The sequence below is a fragment of the Ochotona curzoniae genome, unplaced genomic scaffold (assembly GCF_017591425.1).
Source record: "Ochotona curzoniae isolate NIBS_2020 unplaced genomic scaffold, NIBS_Ocur_1.0 contig_43, whole genome shotgun sequence".
In the NCBI taxonomy this organism is placed as follows: domain Eukaryota; kingdom Metazoa; phylum Chordata; class Mammalia; order Lagomorpha; family Ochotonidae; genus Ochotona; species Ochotona curzoniae.
The window spans coordinates 37,476,950-37,497,714 of record NW_024466218.1 but is presented as its reverse complement, the minus strand read 5'-3'; the positions used below and the strand labels follow the sequence as shown (position 1 = coordinate 37,497,714).

The 20,765-nt window shown below is 52.6% G+C and overlaps 1 protein-coding gene across 2 annotated transcripts in view; it reads right to left on the bottom strand.

Annotated features, from left to right (window-relative positions):
* Window positions 1-3,979: 3,979 nt before the first annotated feature.
* Window positions 3,980-20,765, bottom strand: part of ZNF407 (zinc finger protein 407) — a 391,190-nt gene continuing 374,404 nt past the window's right edge. For both annotated transcript variants that reach the window (XM_040985129.1, XM_040985128.1), the window contains exon 9: window positions 3,980-5,326. In XM_040985129.1, the coding sequence (XP_040841063.1) occupies window positions 4,014-5,326 (1,313 nt within the window). In that variant the 3' untranslated portion in view covers window positions 3,980-4,013. The remainder of the gene's footprint in view (window positions 5,327-20,765) is intronic.

The window sequence follows — 20,765 nt, the reverse complement described above, 5'->3', positions numbered from 1 at the left end:
CTAGAGAAGCTGCACAGAGCCGGGCGCAGGGCCTGGTGCTCATGGCACACTTTGGGCTGCGGCTCCCACTGTGGGCTCGGGGAGCTGGGCAGGGCCTTCCGCAAGCTGCAACTCTGCCAGCAATGCCCAACTCTCCTTAGGGCACACGGTGCCCAGGTGGGGGAGCAGCGGAAGGCCCTGGGGTGTCATTAGGCTTGCTGGTTTTGGTTCAGAGGTGAAGGGGCCAGTCTCCGCCAGGTGTGTGCTGGCCACTCCCCCACCAGGGACACCTGAGCCTGGGAGTGGGAACGGGCATCGGCAAGAGCACTGGGACACATGTTCATGTTTAGCCCAGTTATAAATTGTTTTTTTTTTTATGATGTTGAAAGTCATGTTGAAATTAGGTCATTTTGAGAGAATTTATTAAAAGGTACTGAGAAGGCAGCCATAGAGGAAGTGCGTCTGGGCCTTTGAGATTTGGGCTGGATTCACTTAGCTCCGGGTCTGGGCCTCTGCAACAGGTACTGCCACCCCCGCCCCAGGCCCCTGCACCGTGCTGGGCCGAGGAGCCTGGGTCTTGGGGGGAACATCAGGTCTTGCACACCCAGAGTCCAGGAGGGCGGAGGGCAATGGGCCACCCCTGGGTCACTGTGTGGGGATGCTGGCGCGTCAGGGGCTGTGACCCTGAGCCCAGAGCCCTAATGAGGCCTGCGCACAGGCCCTGCTGCCCGGCTTCAGTGTGCTTTAGCTCCGTGGCTCCTTTGCACCTCCAGCTCCTGACCGGCTTTCCGCATCCTTCTCCCGGGCACGCGCAGCCCCCTCTGTGGGGGCCACAGACGTCTCCACTCCCGGTTCCCCTCCTCCACACCGAGCACCTCTGTCTGCTTCCTACTCCTAGATTCTGGATTTATTTCATGAGGTTAGTTCTTTATGGTGTTACAAAAAATTATCCCACAACTGGAGTCCTGAGCTCTAATGACAAATCTGTCATTAGCTTAGGAGCCTGTCCAGGGAGCACCACGCTGTCTTCCTGCTCTCTGAACCCCCAGTAGACCCTGGGCAGAGGCGAGGGAGTAGGGCGGCCAGCCCACGGCCCCCAGCCCTGGCCTCCCAGCCCGCTCATGGCAGTGCACCTGTGCGAGGCAGCGTGGGCCTCACGCCCAGCCCCCGGCTCGCAGCCTGGCGGCTCTCCCCAGCCACTTCCCTGCCCTTTCTTCATCTCCAATTATAAAGCTGCTCCAGGTTCCCTCGTCAGCCGTCGCCATGTCTCCAAATGGCTTTTCAGTGTCAGGCCCATCAGGAAATTAACTCATCATGCGGTGACAGCTGCTAATTTTTCCCCTTACATGTCAGATGGATTGCCCGCTGAAGCTAAGAATGAATCACCAATCCCTGATTAGAAGGTGCTTCCGAAACGTATAACTGCCATGCAAGGGAACTTTCTCCTCTGCGTAAAATGATATCACCCCGGAGGAGGTGGGCGGCGGGGGGTGCCCAGGGAGGGGCCGTTGTGGGCCAGGGCTGGCAGCTCTCCCGACTGGGTCTCACCCCACCATCCACCACGGGCTCGCAGGCCAGTTCTGAGCCGCATCTCCCCTTTGTTCCCTGAGCCCATGGTTTTGGTTTTTATGCTCCAGAAGACACAGAAAGCCAGAGCTGGACAGGTGCAGCCCCACTGGCCAGAATGCTCCCACGCGCCCGGCAGCTTCAGGAGTGGGGTTCTTGCCTGAAAGGCTTCACAGCGTCCCCAGCAGTGGTCCCCACCCCACAGGCTGGCCCAGGCCTCAGCCTAAGCCCGTGCCTGGCCCTGTGTCCTAGCTGCATCTGCTCTCAGCAAGGACCCTCCCGAATCAGTCTGACCCAACTCCGTCCTGCGTTGCATCACTTGCCCTTGGGGCTGTGTGGCTGCCCTGGCCTGTCTGCCACCTGACTCTGCCCTGCCCCAAGTGTGCTCGGCTGCTTCCCCTGCAGCAACAGTGCCCGGCATGCGCGAGCTCTGTCGCTGCAAACCCACACTGCCTCTGCCCGGCTCTGAGCACTCTTGCCGCCTGCCACTGTTTGCTCTGGCTCCTGCTGTGCAGCTGGGGCACAGGGGCATCTATTCCTCAAAGGGGTCTGGGCACACCCAGCCTGCCTCCCTCTGCCATCCACCCTCCCCATGCCCCCAGCCCACACCGTGTGACCCAGGCTGAGTCTCTGAGGAGCACCAACTTCTGGGCCTCCGGGTTCCTGCGCCCCTCCCAGGAAGGACCCCACCTGGCCAGATCTCACCTTCCCGAGACACACATTGGGCGCACACTGCCTGATGTCCTGTCTCAAGCCGGCCTGGCAAGGCGAGGCGTGGGGAGTGCATGTTGGCTTGTGTGACCTGCCAGCAGGTGTGTGAGGAGGGACGAGAAGGGGGCAGGCAGCAGGATCCCTCCTGGTCAGTTGCCGCAGGCTGGGGTGGTGGCCACTGAGCGGGCCTGCAGTCAGCTCGTGCTGTTCTTGCTGGCAGGCACGCCGATGGTATGGGTGTTGCCATAGGCTTGATAAAGGATTAAATGCCACCTGAGACATATTTACACCAACGTAAACTGCAGCATGTCAGTGTCGACGCCCTGGCCTGTGATGGAAAGGTTAGCCGTCCAGGGCCGCGCTCGGCAGGAATCACTGGTCAGGAAGACTCCCGCTGCAGACAGCATTCCCCGGCCTGAACACGTACGAGAGGCTTGGCAAGGGCCATCCCTTTGGAAAGGGCACCTTGTCCAGTGCGAGCCGGAGTCAGCCCTGTCACTGCTGCCTGACTGCCGGGCCTGAGGTGCTGTGGCTTGCCTCTTGGGGGAGTCGTGAATGATGGCAGGTGGTCCCAGGATGTGGAGAGGAGGCAGAGCAGCCCCCACCCCAAGCGCCCTTTGTTGGCCACCCTGGGAGGAGGGCCTCATGGCTTCTGCACTGAAACAAAGAACCCTCCCCTGCCCTCACTGTCTCCCCTCCTCTCCCCTCCCCTGCCCTCACTGTCTCCCCTCCTCTCCCCTCCCCTACCCTCACTGTCTCCCCTCCTCTCCCCTCCCCGCTCAGGGGACGCAGGCATCCACCAGGCTAGGCAACACTGCTGCCCCCAGGTGTACCAGGGCCATCCTGCCGCACACAGGATTCGACCTGAGGGCTGCTGGAGACCTGCCGCCACCAGCCCTGTCCAGCAGCAGGACAGGAGTGCAGGAAGAGGCACTGGTCGGTGTGGCTGCCCTGCCGTCGCCTTCTGGCTGGTGGTGCACAATGAATGACACACCATCCGCTGCTCTCAATGCTATAATTTTATTTCAAAGAAAATAAAATGAAAACAATTTTTGCGTCTGAGAGAGGGGATTATTGTACAGTTTTGGAGGAGAAATAAGAGCAGTCACACCTAGAAACACATTGGAGCATGAACTTAGACTCCAGAGTTGCGGTGAGTCCACAGGCGCGGGCTGGGCAGGGCCGGGGAGGGGACGGCTTTTTCACACTGCCATAAATCACAGGTTCTGCAAAGTGACAGCCGTAAGAACAAACACTTGTTATGAAAGCAAGGTAGTGAGATGAGCCGTCCTGTCCAGAGCGCACACTGCACGGAGCTCAGGGCAAGGAGTGAAGTCAGAGGCACCAACCACCTTAACCAAGGTCTATTTTAAATAAACTTCCAGGCTTTCTTAACCATAGGCTTAACATTTCTTATATGCAGATGTGACCAGAGCACTGAATACAGCAAAAAGGTCTGAAGGGAGATTTATAGATGAAATGGACCAACAGGCTTCCTTTGGTCTGGGAACAGTGTTACTGTAAAATTTCAAAACAACGGAAGTATGGATGGGCGTGGATGGCTACCTGACGATGGCCGCTGCTTCAACTTTCAACCAAATCTAGAATCAAATGCTAAAGCCAGCTGTGTGCCGGGCCGCTCGTGCTGCAGGCGCCGCCCCGGGTCCTCGGCCCGCAGTTCCGTGGTGGCCCCGTGGTGGCCCGTGGTGGCCCCGTGGTGGCCCCGTGGTGGCCCAAGGCAGGGCCGGCACCCCCACTCAGGCTTCCTGGAGCTCGTTACTTTCCCTTTGGCTCTGAATCACTGCCGCTGCAGGGGACGCGTCCTGGGTGTAGATGACCACGCTGGTCAGCTGTTCCGCCCCACCCTGGGCCACCGCCTCGGCCAGCGCAGCCCCGGGCCGCAGGAGTTCCGCAGAGCCGGCCGTCTCTACCACGGCGTGCGAGAAGACGTCTGCGCCCTGCTCCCCGGCCGGCAGCTCGGTGACGATGTAGTGCGTCGCACCCTCGGGGAAGCTGCCGCTGGACTCGTGGACCACGGCCTGGACCAGCTCCTCCGTGACGATAATCTGCGAGATGTCCCCGTGGGACTCCACCAGGTCCACGTGCTCGCCCTGCACCCTCAGGCTGGCGGCCTCAGCTTCCTGCATGAGGATCTGGGAGCCCTCGCCTGCCACCATGTGCACGGCGCCCTCCTCATTGACCAGGACCTGGGTGACGCCATCCTTGACGAGCTGGCCGGCTGCCGCTGAGTCACACACAGCCAACTGCAGGACCCCGTGCACCATCTTCTTGAAGGCCATCTGGGCTCGCTCTGGAGACGCCACGACAGCCGACGGACGAACCACGTGGGTCAGCACTTGCATGGCTGCTGGGCCCTCCTGGACCTCCGGGGCCTCGGGCTCCGTGGCGCCTGTGTGTGCCGCCTCCTCACAGGGCAGCTGGATGACCACATTCCCGCGGCCGGCTTGCCCCCTCTCCTCCTCGCTGCCAGCCCTGCCCTCGGCCTCGCCCAGCTCGGTGACGGCACAGAGCAAGGCGTCCAAGGCTGAGGCGGCGTCGGGCTGCCCGGCCTCGGACAGGCTGAAGACCTCCTGCTTGGCGACCCGCTGCATGACAGCGCCCCCTGGGCTGAGGGCCTCCTCCACACTGCGGCCCTCCACCGAGCCCCCCACGACCACCACCTGCGCCGCTCCGTCGGCCAGCGGCTCCGAGAGCATGGGCCCGGGCACCACGCCGCCAACGTGGGCCCCGTTCTGACTCGTGGCGATGACCTGGCCGTGCTCGGTGATGTGCACCACCCTGGCCACCTGGCCGGCCATGGCCAGTGTCTGCAGGGTGGCGGCGGCCGTCTCCTCCACGGAGGCGTCCAGGGCGAAGTCGCCGTCGTAGCCCTGGATGATGATCAACTGCTGCACCTGCTCGGGGGGCGGGGCCTGCCTCCTGCTGCGCATGCTCTTCTCTCTGCCCGAAGATTCTTCCGCCAGGGCTGCCGCCGTGAACGGGCTGTCCGTCTCCACGAAGGTGGCTCCTTGTCCCTTCAGGCGGCACTCGTAGGACTTGGAAACAATGCCTGTGGGAGACAGGGACCAGTCAGGGCCTGGGCAAAGGGCTTCAGGATGGACAGTAAGACAGTTCTGCTGTGGAACTGAATGACAACACGAGCACTGCTCAGCAGCCGGGTGTGCCCGGCAGGACGCTGGTGGCACTTCGTGGGCGAGCTCCTGGGCAGCAGCACAGCTGAGCGCCCTCGACCATGTCCATTTCTGACATAGTCACGATGTGGGAGCTTGGAGACACCAACAGCAGCACCATCTTCCAACCCAAAGCTTTTAATTAAAAGTATTTTTCATATTTCAAAGGCAGAAACAGAGTGAAAGAGTATGACAGTTAAAGATCTGTATGCTGGTTCATTCCGCGAACGCCTGCACCTGCTGAGGCTGGGCCGGGGGAGAACGGGGGCCAAGGAACCATCCAGGGCTCCCTCACAGGCAGCAAGGCCCGAGCCCTGACCCATGACCATGACCTGTCAGGGTGGGCAGCAGGGACCCCAGGCAGATCCTTTCCACGCGAGGCAGTGTGTCACCTGCGACACAAACTGCACACTCTAGAACTTTTTAAGAAAAACCTGACAGCAAGACCGAAGGAGGGGGTGAGATACGGGGCGAGATACGGGGTTACTTTCCATCCTCTGATATACTCTGTAAATGCCAGCAACAGCTGGGCTGGCCTGGGTCCAAGTGGGAGCCAGGAGTTCATTCAAGTGGGTGGCAGGGCCCCATGCTCTGGAGCCAGCACTCGCCACCTCGCAGGGTCTGCATTGTCGGGAAGCTGCAGCTGGGTGGGAAGGTAGGACTTGGATGAAGACATTCCTAACCTCTAGGCTAAACGCTCCCAGGAACACCTCTTAAATATTTAAACATACACAGTCGATTTACTTCATCAACAGGAAGAAGGGAAGTCTTGCATATATTCCACTGAAAATAATATGTCAGCAATAAACATAGCCTGTGCACCCAGGGGCAGGAGGAGGGCCAGTGGGAATTCCCCAGCTTGGGGCCTGAGATGCCAGAAAAGGGGTGCCAGCTCCTGCCTGGGTATCCATGCAACCTTCACAACCTGCCGTTTCTAAGCGGGACATGAAGGCTGAGGGGTCCCAAAAGGCCTGGGCGGCATGGCACTTGGAGCTCCAAGCCTATCTCATGGACCTCAGAGGCTGCAGTGTGTGAGCAGGGATGGAACAGCCCTGCAGGTGGCAAGGGTGGCAGACCAGGCACACCCTCACAACATCCTCTGTGCCACCTGCAGCTCAGGACATCCTGTCCGGTCACGCACGGGGGAAGCCTGGCTGGGAGTGGCCCCGTGGCTTGGACGCGTGACAGGTTGGCTGTTGGGAGAGTTTCCGTTCCCCTCCTTCCCTGGGCCAGAGAATGCTCTGCACCTGGTCCATACTGAACCTGCTCAGATCTCAACAGCAACCGTAGTTCTGGAGCATTCCATCCCCTGCTTCCAACGGAGGGCCACACTGCTCACGCTTACCAAAGAGGAAAGAGGATTAGATGATAGAGCGTATTCACTGTAAACGGTCCTGCTTGCCACGACGCTGCTCTGCAACAAGGACTTGAACTCAAGGATGCTGCTCTGCTTCTTCCCGCTGTGCTTATCTGAGGCCCAGGCCCAGATGGGGCCAGTCTGCAGCAGGTGGAACAGCTCAGGCAGGAAGTGCAGGAGACACTTCAGGCTCACAGCCATCACCTTGTGTTTGAAACGATCAGCTAACCTTGGGTCTACTGACCCTTCCTTCCCAGGGGGCCCTCTGTAGTGGAACTCTTACATATGTTATCACAGGTCAAGATGTGACTCACACAGCCACTTAGATGAACTCCATACTCAGAGGGCTGCCCACCCACCAACCTCCAAGCTCCTCCCACTCATCCAACCAACCCTTCCTGGAGGAGGGTCCAGGGCATTCCTGTGTGCAGCTAACGGTCCCCTGGCTGATGGGCCTGGCAAGAGGACACAGAACAGCTGGCACCACTGCGACTTCATGAGGGCTGCCCGCAACCCGGGGGAGTACAGCACCCATGTCCCTGGGTACCCAAAATGGACTGTTCTGGAAGGATCACCCAGGCTGCTTGGGTGGCTCGCCTTGGAACCTGCCGGTCTGCCCTTCAGTCTCACTGTTGAGGAACTCAGAAGGGAGTGTGAGACTCCAGGGAAGCCGCAGCCCCGCCAGCCAGCACTGAAGGGCTGCCTCTGCGCTGCACCTGTCAGCTTCTCTTGAACTTGATCCCTCCAAATTCTCAAGAGGTCAGAGAGGGGCGCGGCCTCCAGCACAAGCCCGCCAGGGCCATCTCCTCTGCCATGGACTTTGGCTCACCTGTGGCCAACCCTGGTCCATGGCCCCCACCCCCAGCCCTGCCACTCCCTGAACTGGCAGGGCTGCGGTCCTGGGTGAAGGAAGCTGCCCGCCGCAGGAAGGCGGCTCTGGGACATCACTCCCGCTCCAGTGGGGTGACCTTCCCTATCTTGGTCAATGTCTGACTCCAGGGGTGAGCAGATTGGGCTGTGGGGGTGAACACGGTTGCCATGATGGGGTGTGCCACGGTGTGTCTAACAGCACCAGGAGCCTGACCGGCCCCTCACAGGTCATCAAGGCGGCAACTTGGAGTGCTGTCAGTACTGCTTTGAAAAATGGTGCCTATAAAACGCAACAGCCTCACTCAGATTGAAAAAGATTCACCCACTGAAGATTCCTCCATTTCAGCCATAATGAATTAGTGTTGAACAATGTAGAAGTTCAAGTGTCACTTCAAGTGATGTGAATGTCCGTCTGCGTTCCAGCTGGGCTCTGACCGGCATTTACCGGCACATCCCCTTCAGTTTGTGGCCCTCGCTAGGAAAGGACTGTGGCTCTCCACTGCACGTGGCCAGGAAGGACAGCGTGCGGAGCGCATGGGCACTGTGTGGGCTTTGTCCTGAGCTGCCCAGTCCCTGCTGTGGAGCCAGCCTATGTGTACCTTTGATAGATGCCCATGGTAACACTGCAAGTGCACTTGACATTTTTAAAAGATAAGGCTAGGGTCCGGTGCGGAGGCCTAGCGGCTAAAGTCCTTGTCTTGCACGTACCGGGATCCCATATGGGCGCCAGTTCTAATCCTGGCAGCCTTGCTTCCCTTCCAGCTCCCTGCTTGTTGCCTGGAAAAGCAGCAGAGGACGGCCCAAAGCCTTGGGAGCCTGCACTCACCTGGGAGACCTGGAAGAGGCTCCTGGCTTCGGACTGGCTCAGCTCCAGCCGTTGCGGCCGCTTGGGGAGTGAATCATTGAACAGAAGATCTTCCTTTCTGTCTCTCCTCCTCTCTGTATATCTGACTTCGCAATAAAAATAAAATAAATCTTAAAAAAAGAAGACGACAAGGCTGGCTTTCCATGGCCCAACAGTGTGCCTGGACCAGTGGTCTTTTCTGGGTGACACAGGACAGTGCAAAGAAAATGCAGAGCCAGCACGCACCATCACAGACTGTAGCTTGTGCTCAGTGGTCCCCTCAAGCACACGGCGTCACCCTCTGCGCTCAGCAACGTGTTTCCAAGGCTTGGAGCTGGGTTTTCGGGGGTGTGGTGGGGAAGTGTCTGAAGGGTTGTTTTCGGGGTGGGGAATTCTGGCTATTGGCTCCTGAACGTCCCCAAGGCGCTGCAGCCCCTCTGTCAGTGTCCTCAAGAGCTGACAAAGGACCTGCAGCAGCCGCAGCGCCAGGCGGAAGCCCTGCCGGCTCCGGGGCCGCTGCACCTGGCGGCCTCCCGTGGCGTGGGTGCTGTTCACTGCTGCCCTCATCTCTCCCCACAGAACAAATACCCGAGGCTTTTGTTAAGCTTACATTTAATTAAAATGTACAGAATTCATGCAGTAAACTCCGATGAAACGCTAAGACGAGGGCCCCCTCTCTTGAAGGCATACGTTGTGAATGAAAAATGTCATTACAGACTAAAAAATTCTGCAGTAAACAGGGCCTACAGAGAGAAGTTTCCCCTGTAATGACATCCATAAAATACACAAATGGCACTTTTAGTACCATCCTGAATATGGCATTTTCTGTGCTCTACACACAATCTAAATGGTTTGATCATAGAGCATAATACTCCATTGGGTTTATAGAACAATCAATGTTCCAGAAAATGATGTATTTATCCAATCGTAGGCTCAGCAGTTACTGGTGTATGACATTGTAGGACACAGGCTTGGGTGCCTCGACAGCACGCATGCTGGCTGTAAAACTTCCCACACCACTCCAATGACTTCATCTCATCTGTGGCAAGTAATTTGTGGAAGCTCAGCTTGGCTAAAAAAAAACTTGTAATAAAAATTCATAGAATTTTCAGGAGAATGAAAGCTGATGACAATAGAAAGGTCACATTGTGTCTCCACTAAAGAGGTCAAAGGTTGTTAGCAGTTCTAAAAGCGAAAGTAGATTTCATGCCTCGCGTAGCAGATAAAGAAGGCATTAAAGCGACCGTCGTGGGGCCAGCCGCCTAATGTCCCCAGCCCCTGCACTGATGTCCTGTGCAGCCACGGTGCGCGAGCAGCACGCATCCACAGCTCTCAGCTTCTCCCGCAGTTCTGGGTGTTTAGCACTGCTAGCCGCGTCTCAGACACCGTGGAGCTTAGATTTTATATTCTGGTAGGGTCACCATGCCTGAAAATGCTGGGTGCTCTGCTGAAACAACTAAAGCACCTTCAACAGGAAGTCACAAAAGAATAATAATAATATTTTCTGCATAAAAATATGTGGCACCCATGACATTGTAATTCTTAAGCCACATGCAATTTTCTCAACTTCAATTTTAAGATGTAATTTTAACAAGAATGTTAAGAAATCATACTTAATGTCTATTAAAATGAAACAATATTAACAGATTATGCTAATAAATTAGAGCCATATTTTAATGTCACAAAAGCTTATAAGTTTCTCAAGTGAAACAAGGAAAAATGACAAATTAAAATTTGAAATATGACCTTTTAGAAATTTTGAGGCAGGAAATATATTATTCTTTGGTTAGCAGTCGCCAATAGTTTAGCCAGTCAAATCAATATCAATAGTTGCTCTATAATTTATTCAATTTATAGAAAATAACAATTTCCTGGCATTGTGAAGAATGCCCTGTTGGAGCTGCCTGCACACCTGTTTGAAGTGTGCAACGCCCATGTTGACACAGACACCTGCCGGGGACTCTCTCACCCCTCGGCCACCTCTGTCCTCCCTCCATGTCTTGAAGCACTCCCTGTGTGTAAGGCAGGAAGGCCTGGGTGCTGGGCTGGTGCCGGAAGGGCAGCTCGGGCCAGAGCAGCCCCTCTGCTTACACCCTGACAACTAACCAACTACTACACCAGCTTCTTCTTTGAGAACACAGGTTGGTTAATACTGCATATTTCTCCATTATTTTCTTTCTTTTTCCCACTGTTTCCAAGAGTTAGAAATCACTCTGGTCAATGGTCACTAAAATTCACAAAAACAAAAGCACCCGACCCAAAGTTGCGCATTGTTTGGCAGTGGAAACCTTCGGAATCCCCATGCTGATAAGAACTGGCCTACATATGTGCTAACTAACCACAACATAATAACAAAAAGGCATTTTGGCCCATATTTGCTCACACTCAAGATTGACAGCCAGCGTCACTCCCATACCCTCTCCGTCACCAAGGCCACTTTTTCAAAAAGGAGACGGAGCTGACTGCTTTCTGGAGACACACTCACACTGTTCCAGAAATCCTTTTCATCTAAGTTCAGACATTCAATTTTTTGAGATGTGCCATGCAGGTTTTGGAAAGGGAATTCTTGTGACAAACCAAGATACAAGATTAGACACTGAAAGTTTCACTCTGTTTTTAAATTGTTAGCAGTATCTTAGGGGACAGCTCAAGTTTTCCACCAAAGACTCCTGAAGAAAGTCCTAACATTTCCTCTCCAGCTGGAAACACGTCACTGTGAGGTTCCACACCTTTCCAGGAAGTCTCCACGGCCCTGGCTGCTTCCACGAGCACCAAAGATGCCAACAAAAGCCCACATTTCACCTTGACAGTCACCCACCCGCTGCAGTGCCGTGCAGTGCCAGACCCCGGGGGTCACACACCAATCTCACTCAGAAGATAAGCGTACTCCGTTAAGGTTATCTTGACAGGCTTGGGGGATGAGGGAGGGAGGAGTGAACTGTTCCTTGGCTGTGTGGGACCTGAGTGCTGTACCGACTCAGGGTGGAAACCGTGGCAGCCAGTGCCACAGGGTGATGAGTGGCACCTGTGGTGTGTTCTGACCCAGAGCGGGCCCTCTGCTCCTATCTGGGATGAACTGAGGTGAGGACAGTGGTGGATCCCATGCAGGCCTGCCAGGGGTGCAGCTGAAACTCTGCAGAGCCAGCTGGGTGCCAGGCTTCCCCTCAGCCACCGGGCAGGGCAGTGCTTCTCCCTGGTGCCCTCTGGGAAGCCAAGCCTCACCCACATCAGCTCTACTGACTGACATGGCTGGACAGGACTTAGGGCCCAATGGGCTCTGGAGCCTTGGGAAGGAGTAGTGGGTGAATCTTCTGGAAGACCTTCCTGTGCTACTGAGCAACAGCGCCCCTGCTTTTGGTGCAGCCGCCTGCCTGCCTGCCTGCCAGCACATGCTTCCTTGCATATGCTTCCGTGACTTCTTCCCAAATACTCCCGACAGTCTAGAGACTCCCAATGCATGACACAGCACCAGAAGATGAGGCCTATTCTTCATAAGTTGTACACATTGCATGCACCTTAAAAGTAAAATAATGCAAATGAAAAGGCCAGGCGACGTCACCAGAGGCCAGGCCTAGACCAGGCAGCTGATTCGAAAAGGCGACAGGCCAAATGAAGTCATGTCATTCCAGCTTTTCTGGCAAAGCCTGCGAGAAGATCGCACACTTCTGCAGTCATGTTCACCTGTTCTTCCCATCTTTCCCGAGGAGATGGGAGGGAATACACATTTGTCTTCATTGCAGACACTTTGGTATGAAGGTAAAAAGCAAAACCGCCTTCCACTAACAGCACAGAGGCACCATTAAAATCAAATTTACAGTAAACAGAACCTACAGCTGGGGTGAAACACTAACTGTTAGTATTGTAATTATCTGCAAAGCTTTCGGAGGCCTAACATCTGCTCATAGCCAAGTGACAGCAGCTGCTTGTGTACGCATACAACAATGCGACTTCTCATATGAAAATGAGTCACGTGTTCCGGGCACATGGCTGCCTGGGAAAGGGACCCGAGTGTGCGGGGAGCAGCAGCCCACTGGTCTCGCTCTCCTGGAGGAGACCCCAGGCTGGCAATGGAAATGCGACGCAGTACCAGTGGTCAGCAGTGGCCACTGTGCCCCGGGGTCTCTGGGACAGGAGGGGCAGTAGGAGCGGGCAGCAACGGCTCGGCCTGCACAGGTGGCCTGCAGACAGCAGCTCAGCCTGCTCCTGCTCTCAGGCTCGGTCCTGGCTTGGCCTTCCGCCTTCCCCAAGCAACGCTGAGGGGGCGGGGTCCAGGTGCTGCCTGTTGCCATGGTCGTGGGGAAAACACGAGCATACTTTCTTTGCAACTACTGAAACTGTGTTTGGAATACTTGACTAAATATGTTAAGTTAAACTCCTGTTTAAACTTACAGAATGGTTGTGGCTTGGGCCTTCACTACATCTGGGATGACAAAGTTTAGAAATTATTTTTTAAAGTATCCAGTAGAACATAAGTTATAAGTTTTGATTCCTTATTGTGAAATGAGTGGAATGAATAAAAATTAGTTCACAAACTGAGACCCTGAGTAAAATGATGGCAACTAAACTGAGATCCCCAAACATACACCTGGCTGGTTTTAATGTTTATAGATTAGACTTGATTTACATACAAGACAGTGAAAGAGAAACAGATCTTCCAACTATTGGTTCCCTTCCTAAAAGTCTACAAAATTCGGCAGCAGCTCAAGCCAGCAACCAGGAGCGAGGAACTTCCACCAGGTCCTGCACACGGTGCCATCGCCTGCTGCCCTCCAAATGTGTTGGCAGAAAGCTGGACTGAAAAGAGCGGCAGGACCCCATCCCAGGCACTCTGTCCAGGGTGCAGGCATGTGCTGAAGCTGCACACAGCGCCTGCCCTGGGCACGTGTTCTTGAAGGACGAGGAAGTTCAGTGGGGACTCCTGTAAATAGCAGTGAGAAATCTGTAAAAACGGAGCCCAGCTTCTTGTCACATCTGGGCTGTGTTGCAAAGCACAGCTGGCTGAGAGGGACTTGATGTGGGAACCCCCGTGAGCCATTTTACCTCAGTGCTGTGTGGGCTCTCTGGCAAATGTGGAATAGAGGCCAAGTTGGTCAGGCAGGAAACAGGGCCAGGGCATGTACAGCACCACATGGAGATCCCAACCAGCCCAGGATGCGGAAGGCATGAGAATAACTCCGCGAAAAGCTACTGGGGGGCAGGCTTTTGGTACAGCATGTTAAGCCGTCACTCGGGATGCCTGGCTCCATGCTGGAGTGCCAAGTCCTGGCCCAGCGCCTGACTTCAGCTTCCTGCTAATGAGCACCCTGGGAGGCAGGGTGTGGGCAGGGAGCTGCCCTGGTGTGGCAGATCCAGATCAGGTTTTGGGCTCTTGGTCTGGCCTGGCACAGACTGGGCTGCTGTGGACATCTAGGGAGTGAACTTGTGGATGGAAGCTGGGTCTCGATCTGTCTCTGCTTCCGTCTCAGAGAAAATGGATAAATAAAAATGTTTCACTGCACCATGACAGTCTGGAAAACGAAGGGAACTGCGGAGAGAGCCAAGCCACAGACACCACAGGGCCCCTGGGGACGATCTGCATGGGGAATGGTGACATGAAGGTTTAAAACCAGTGCAAGTGATCAAAGGCCAGGAACTTTCCTAAGATGTGTGGTTCTTCTCAGTGAGCGATGGCCAAGGCCTACATGACGGCCAGCGGCCAGCTGGCTGCCTGACATGCAGGAGGCTTAGCAGGAAGCTGCCAACCTTCTGCCAGGTCGCAGTCTGTCACAGAGGAGGCTGGTGGCAGGCGTCCCGGGCCCCTAGCAGGGAAGAGCAGTGACCTATCTCCCCATTAGTCCCTCTTCCATGTAGGTCTCCAAGTGTGTGTGACACGCCTGAACAGGCATGGCTCCCACACACCGAGGGCACCACACGACCCATCTACACAATGTCACACACAGGTTGGTGACTGCTCCCCAGACCCAAGCGTTTCACGTGCTCCCTCACATACCTATCTTTGTGTCCCCTTTTCTGTTTTTCTAAAGTTTTATGTATTTATTTGAAAGGAAGAAGAATGATGAAGCTAGAGGCAGAGAGCGAGGGAGAAGTGAGCTCTTCCATCTGCTGTTTGGACGGAGCCAGGAGCTCCATCCAGGTCTCCCCCCTGTGGGCAGGAGGGACTGAATGCCTGGAGCATCATCTGCTGTTTCCAGCTGCACTAGCAGGGAGCTGGGGCAGAAGCAGAGCAGCTGGGAATCCAACTCAAGAATTCTAATAGGGACTGCATGTCTCCCAGGCGATACCTGATCCTGCCATGCCACCATGCTTGCTCCAAACTCTCAGGCTTTCTTGAATCTCCCTCTGTGTCTCTCGTGCACACAGGAACATACACGTGTACACACATGCCCATACACACAGGAACACACACATCCCCGTGCACACAGGAACACACACATCCCCATGCACACAGGAACACACACACATATCCCCGTGCACACAGGAACACACACACATCCCTATGCACACAGGAACATACACATGTACACACATGCCCATACACACAGGAACACACACATCCCCGTGCACACAGGAACACACACACATCACCCTGTGCACACAGGAACAGCTTAGTGTTCTATCCAGTTTAACTTTCATCTCCATTTTCCCCGCACTCCTTGTCTACAGGTCTTCTCTCCCTTTCTCTCTCTCTCTCTTAAATATTTATTTTTACTGGAAGGGCAGATTTACAGAGATAAGGAGAGTTAGGGAGAAAGATCTTCCATCTACTGGTTCACTCCATTAGTGGCCATAACAGCCAGCACTGGGCTGATTCAATCCGAAGCCACTTTTGGGTCTCGCACATGGGTGCAGGGTCCCAAAGAGTTGGCCATGATCTGCTGCCTTCCCAAGCCACAAGCAGGGAGTTGGGTAGGAAGTAGAGCAGCTGAGACAGGAATCAGTGCCCATATTAGCCAGCTGAGCCATCATGTCAGTCCCCCAAAGTTCTTCAAGTGCCAGCTCCAGCCTGGCAGAGCTGTGCATGCCAGATGAAGATGCAGTTCTTGGAACTCCCTGGAAGACTTTCTTCTGGGAGCAGCATACATTAGGTTTTGTTATTATTAACTTGGCTGTAATGCTTGAAGTTTGTTTCACCTGAGTATATAATCCAACCCAAACTGCAGAGATGCAAAAAAATGCAGCATAATGTGAACATGTGTAAAGTCCTATAATCAAGAGTGCAGAAAGAGCTGCTCGAGGCAGGACAGAGAGCAAAGGACCCGAGCTCAGCCGCCCACAGGATGTGCACAGTGAGGCGGCTGCGTGACCTCACACAGAGGAAGGGAGTCAGTGATGTGATGACACACTGGGGGGCCAACGGGGGGCCATGGATTTACCAAACACCACGACAGAGAAGAGAAATAACAATGATTTGGGGCTTGAAAAGGAAAGGCTTAAGTCTTCAAATATTTAAAGAGCTGTCTCACAGAAGGAAGGTGCATTCTTTATGGCTCTGGAGAGGAAGGGTGGACGGAGGAAGGGTGGACGGTGGAAGGGTGGACAGTGGAAGGGTGGATGGTGGAAGGGTAGACGGTGGAAGGGTGGACGGTGGACAGAAGTTCCAGGTACTCACACCGACTGAGACAGAGAAGTACAATGCTGACTGAAGAGCCTCTCACCAGAACAGGCTGGATGGCCGCTTCTCGGGGTGCTGCACAGAGAATTCCACCCAGAGGCCAAGTCCCTTGCCAGCACTCAGCTGCACTTACTCTAGATCTGCTGGAGCAGGGAGCAGAGCTATCAAAACCAACCTTCTGGATGGGGTTCCTGGCGCGGACTGTGGCCCCCATGTGCTGCAGTCCCTTTGGGGATTGAACCAGTGGACAGACACTATCTTTGCCTTTCCTTCTCTCTCTGATGCACTGACTTTTAAATAAGTGAGTCTTAAAAATGAAAAATCCATAGAAAATACTAGTATGGCAGAAAATAAAACATAAAGAAACCTGGTAACATACATTCAAACAAGCATGGCTTGACTTAAAGACACAGTCCCTCGGCGTGGGGCAAGGATCAGGATGGTGTTGTGGACAGGAAGGATCTGTCAGCTCCTGCACGCAGCCAGCAAGCAGTGTGGCTCCGCTGCAGATGCCAGCAGGCGGGCAGAGCTGGGGGCAGAGGGAACAGGCAGGAGTTGTCACGTCGTGCGGTGCTCAGAGGTGTGGATGGGTATCTCATAGTGACACGAAGCCATGGAGGAGACTTCAGCAAGGAAATGGCAGGCTTCAATTTGTGTCCCCAGAAGGGATAAGGGCGCGAACGTGGAGTCAGACCTCTCACGATGGGTGTTGAGGCTGGAGGCTCTCCCAGAAGCCCATGTTACAGACAGGCAAAGATGCGGATGAGACAGATGAGGTCTCCGTAGGGCTGAGAGCTGTGGAGCGGTGCAGAAGCAGCTGAGAAGCTGCAAAGCGGGAATCAAAGGGGCCGGGAGGGGAAAAGAGGTTGAGTTGTTTTCCAAGAACTGCAGGCCACGCCCACTGCAGGCTCCCCTCACACCTTTCCTGTTCACTCCTGGGCTGCACATAATTCATGCATCACGCACCACTGTGTTAATTCATTGCTTAGTCCTGTAACCTCCTAAATGGTAAACTCTGAATGACAAGGCGCTGTGGATGTCTTTGCTTGCTGCATTCACATCGCACAATGCATGCCAGGCTGTTTTCAGAAATGCTGGCAGAAGAGACAACTTCATGGCAACCACATTACTGAAGACGGAGCATGAGCAGCAGGGTGGGTGAGTCAGAGATCCTGCTGGCTTTCAGTAGGAACAAACCAAACTCCTGATGATCTTTGTGAGGCAGAGGGGAAACAAAAGGAGGGAGGCAGGTGAGAGGGAGAGGAGCGAGGAGTGCTGGTGAGGCAGAGGTCCAAGACTCAAGGTGCTGAACTCTGAGAACGATGAAGAGCTCCTGGGCTTTCCCAGGGTTGCTCTGGCCTTTGCACCCAAGCAGGAAGTTCCTTTCCCTCAGTGGACATTTCCTGCCCCAGCCCAGCTCTGTGTCCTCTTGCTAAGGACCAGAGAAGCTGTACCCGAGGATGACTGTGGGGTCAATTGAATCTTCTCCAATTCAGCAGGTACTGCCGAACTTCTGAGGTTGGCTAAGGCACTTGGGGAAAACTTGTGTTGTTAAAGGCAGCTGGGACAACAGAACCAGTTTTTATTTCTAGAAGATCAATACATGCATTCCCTGTACCAGAAGCATTGAGACTCTCAAGGCCTATTCTGCTCCTGCAACAGTGGCTACTCTTGGTCTACCCACCCACAGGGACCATCCAAGAGCACCTATGTTTTCATTCTAGGTCATAAACAGTTTTATTTAGTCACTGGGAGTAAAGGAGACATTGAAAGTGTAAGTCAAAGGAGAAACTGCTATGACAGCAACTCTGAGAATCAAGGTGACTTGAAGATCCCTGAAGCCACATGCGTCTGATGAAGACGCTTACGCAGCACATACAGGGATGTCCAACAGCGGAAGGCAACACAAACATGAGAAACACCACGGCGGTACCTAGTCAATGTGCTCTCCAGTTAACACTCTCCCAAATTACTCTCATAGTTTTCAGAAATGACTATGCATAAGCAAAATGTTATTTACAAACAACTCTTTGAAAATCACTGGCTCTCATATCTTGTCATCTCAAAACAAAGCAAATATTTTAAACATAAACATTGACAGAAATTACTTACTTAGGTTTTTTGGTTAAGGCATAAAATGTCAGGGATTCTGATTCTCATAAAGGTTGGGAGGAGTGTCCTGCCAGGCACTGCTGACAGCACACGAGGGCCACAGCAAAGGACGGGCCGGGTAGAAACCACAATGTAGGCAGGGAGATTCAGACAGCGAAGTGAAGAAGTTCAATGTGACTCAGGGGCCTTTAGCAACTTGAAGGGTCACAGTCAGCCAGGAAGTCCACGCAAAGGAGAGGCTCACCCCTCATCAAGGGCCAACAAGAAACACCTTCCAAACCCATCAGGTTGACTACACCCTTTGCAAGACTGGAAACTTAGCACTCAACGAGAACACCACTGACAGCCAGACCTGTGGTGACACAACCAAGCACCATTGCCAATGATCAAGACGGGGCTTGTGGGATTTCACTACAGATTCAAGTCTGCCATTTTGCCTTCTTCACTGTGAACACAGCCTAGATGAGTTTTGACTTCTAGCACACAGTGTGCCTTGTGTAAAGGGCAGAAGACAAGGCTGTCTGATTAGTGGCTTCACTAACAGAGGAGAGCATGTGACACTTGGAATGATATCTACTGAGTTATGGAAATGCATATGTTTGCCTTCAACTCTATTCACTATTAAATGTCATCAAGTATTTTTCTAAGCAAAAATGCTCTACTCTTTCTTGGAGTAGCAGGACAATCAGGATGACAGCCCTGAATTAATTTCTCACTTGCTGGCTGAGAGAAAGTCAGTGCAGAACTGCCAAAGGGCAAGGCAGAGAGAGTGAGTGACATCAGAGAGCCCGGCTTGGATCCCTGGCCACACAGCCCCTTCCTGCATGTCACATCTTCCACTTCCTTTACACAGCAGGAACCGTGCTATGAAAGGCACTAGTAAAATACTTAGAATTCTGTTTTTAAAAAAACTGTTATCATTTTATGATACAGTTCCAAAGGTCCTGGGATTTTCCTTCCCCCACAACCCGAACCCCCTCCTGCCCCCTAGGGAGTTCCCCTCTATCATTACTATCGTATAGTTCTTCATAACCAGTCAAACGTCCATCATTGTGGGCAGACATCCTATTGTCAAGATATAGTTAACGGTTTCATTGGGAGTCCATGTTTGATCTGGAAGTAGAGATGCACACTGCATTGTATCCTCATATCTGGATATGATACTCTCCATTACATAGTTATATTCTATTGTGAAAAGCCACAATAGAAAATCAACAACAGGAAGAAAAATAAAAATTTACAACATCATGAAGTTAATTAACATGCTACTAGATATGACAGTCTCCATTACAGTTATTGTACATTCACTTACGTTAAAAGCTACAAAACAAAATCAACAACAGGAAAAAAAGAAATTAAAAATGCCACGAAGTTAAATAACCTGTTACTGAATGACCAATGTGTTGCTGAAGAAATGAAAAAGGAATCAAGAACCTTCTTGAAGGAAATGATGCCACAGTATGACCTATCAGTCAGCGAAGAATTTAACGAGAAAATGTCTTGAAGAGATGAAAATAAATAAATAAATAAATAAAATTCCATGAGATATAGCTTCTGCTTAACTTTCTTGGTAAGATATGTCTTCTGTAGGCAACACATAGATGGGTTTTGTTTTTCAATCCAGTCTACTAATCTATGACATTTGATTGATTGGTTTAATCCAGCTACATTCAGGGTTAATATGTATGGGTGGTAATTTGGTCCTGTCATCTTAGCAATGGGTTGTTATTTGATCTAGTCTTCTGTTGTAATTTTACTGGAATGTTCTTCACATTTACCTTTGGTTTTGGTTTTCTGTCAAGAAAACATCTTTAAGTATCCTTTGTAGGGTAGGTTTGGAAGATGCATATTCTTTTAGCTTCTTTACTGTGAAAAATTTTATTTCATTTCAAAGATAAAGGAAAGCTTTATCCTTTATCCATTATCCTGGGTCGACAATTTTTTTCTTTTAGACTCTGGAATATGTCACTCCATTCTCTTCTGGCCTATAGAGTTTTCTGTGAGAGGTCTCCTGTGAATTTAATTGGCGTTCCTTTATATGTCTGTTGATTTTTTTCATGTGCACATTTAAGAATCTTTTCCTTTACGTTCAACTGAATAGAACTTGATTATCATGTGTCATGGTGAAGATCGCTTTTGGTTAACCCTGTTGGAAGTTCTGTGTCCCTCCTGGATGTTGTTTCCTAATTCTTTAGATTAGGGAAATTTTCCCTTATTTCACTGAATACATCTTTAATTCCAGCTTCTCCTTCTGCACCTTCTGGGACTCCCATAACTTTTATATTTGGCCTTTTAATAGTGTCTTTCAATTCTTGAATACTTGCTTTAGCTTGACCCAGCTTTGTTTCCAGCTTTTTGTTTGCTCCTGGTGACAGGAGATATCTGCCAATTCTGAGAGTTTCTGCTGTCTCCTTCATTCTGTTTTGCAGACTCTCCACTGTACTTTCATTTTGCTCCACTGTAGTCTTAATTTGATATATCAGCTTTCGCTTGATTCATTCCCTTGTGACATGTTCCTTAAGT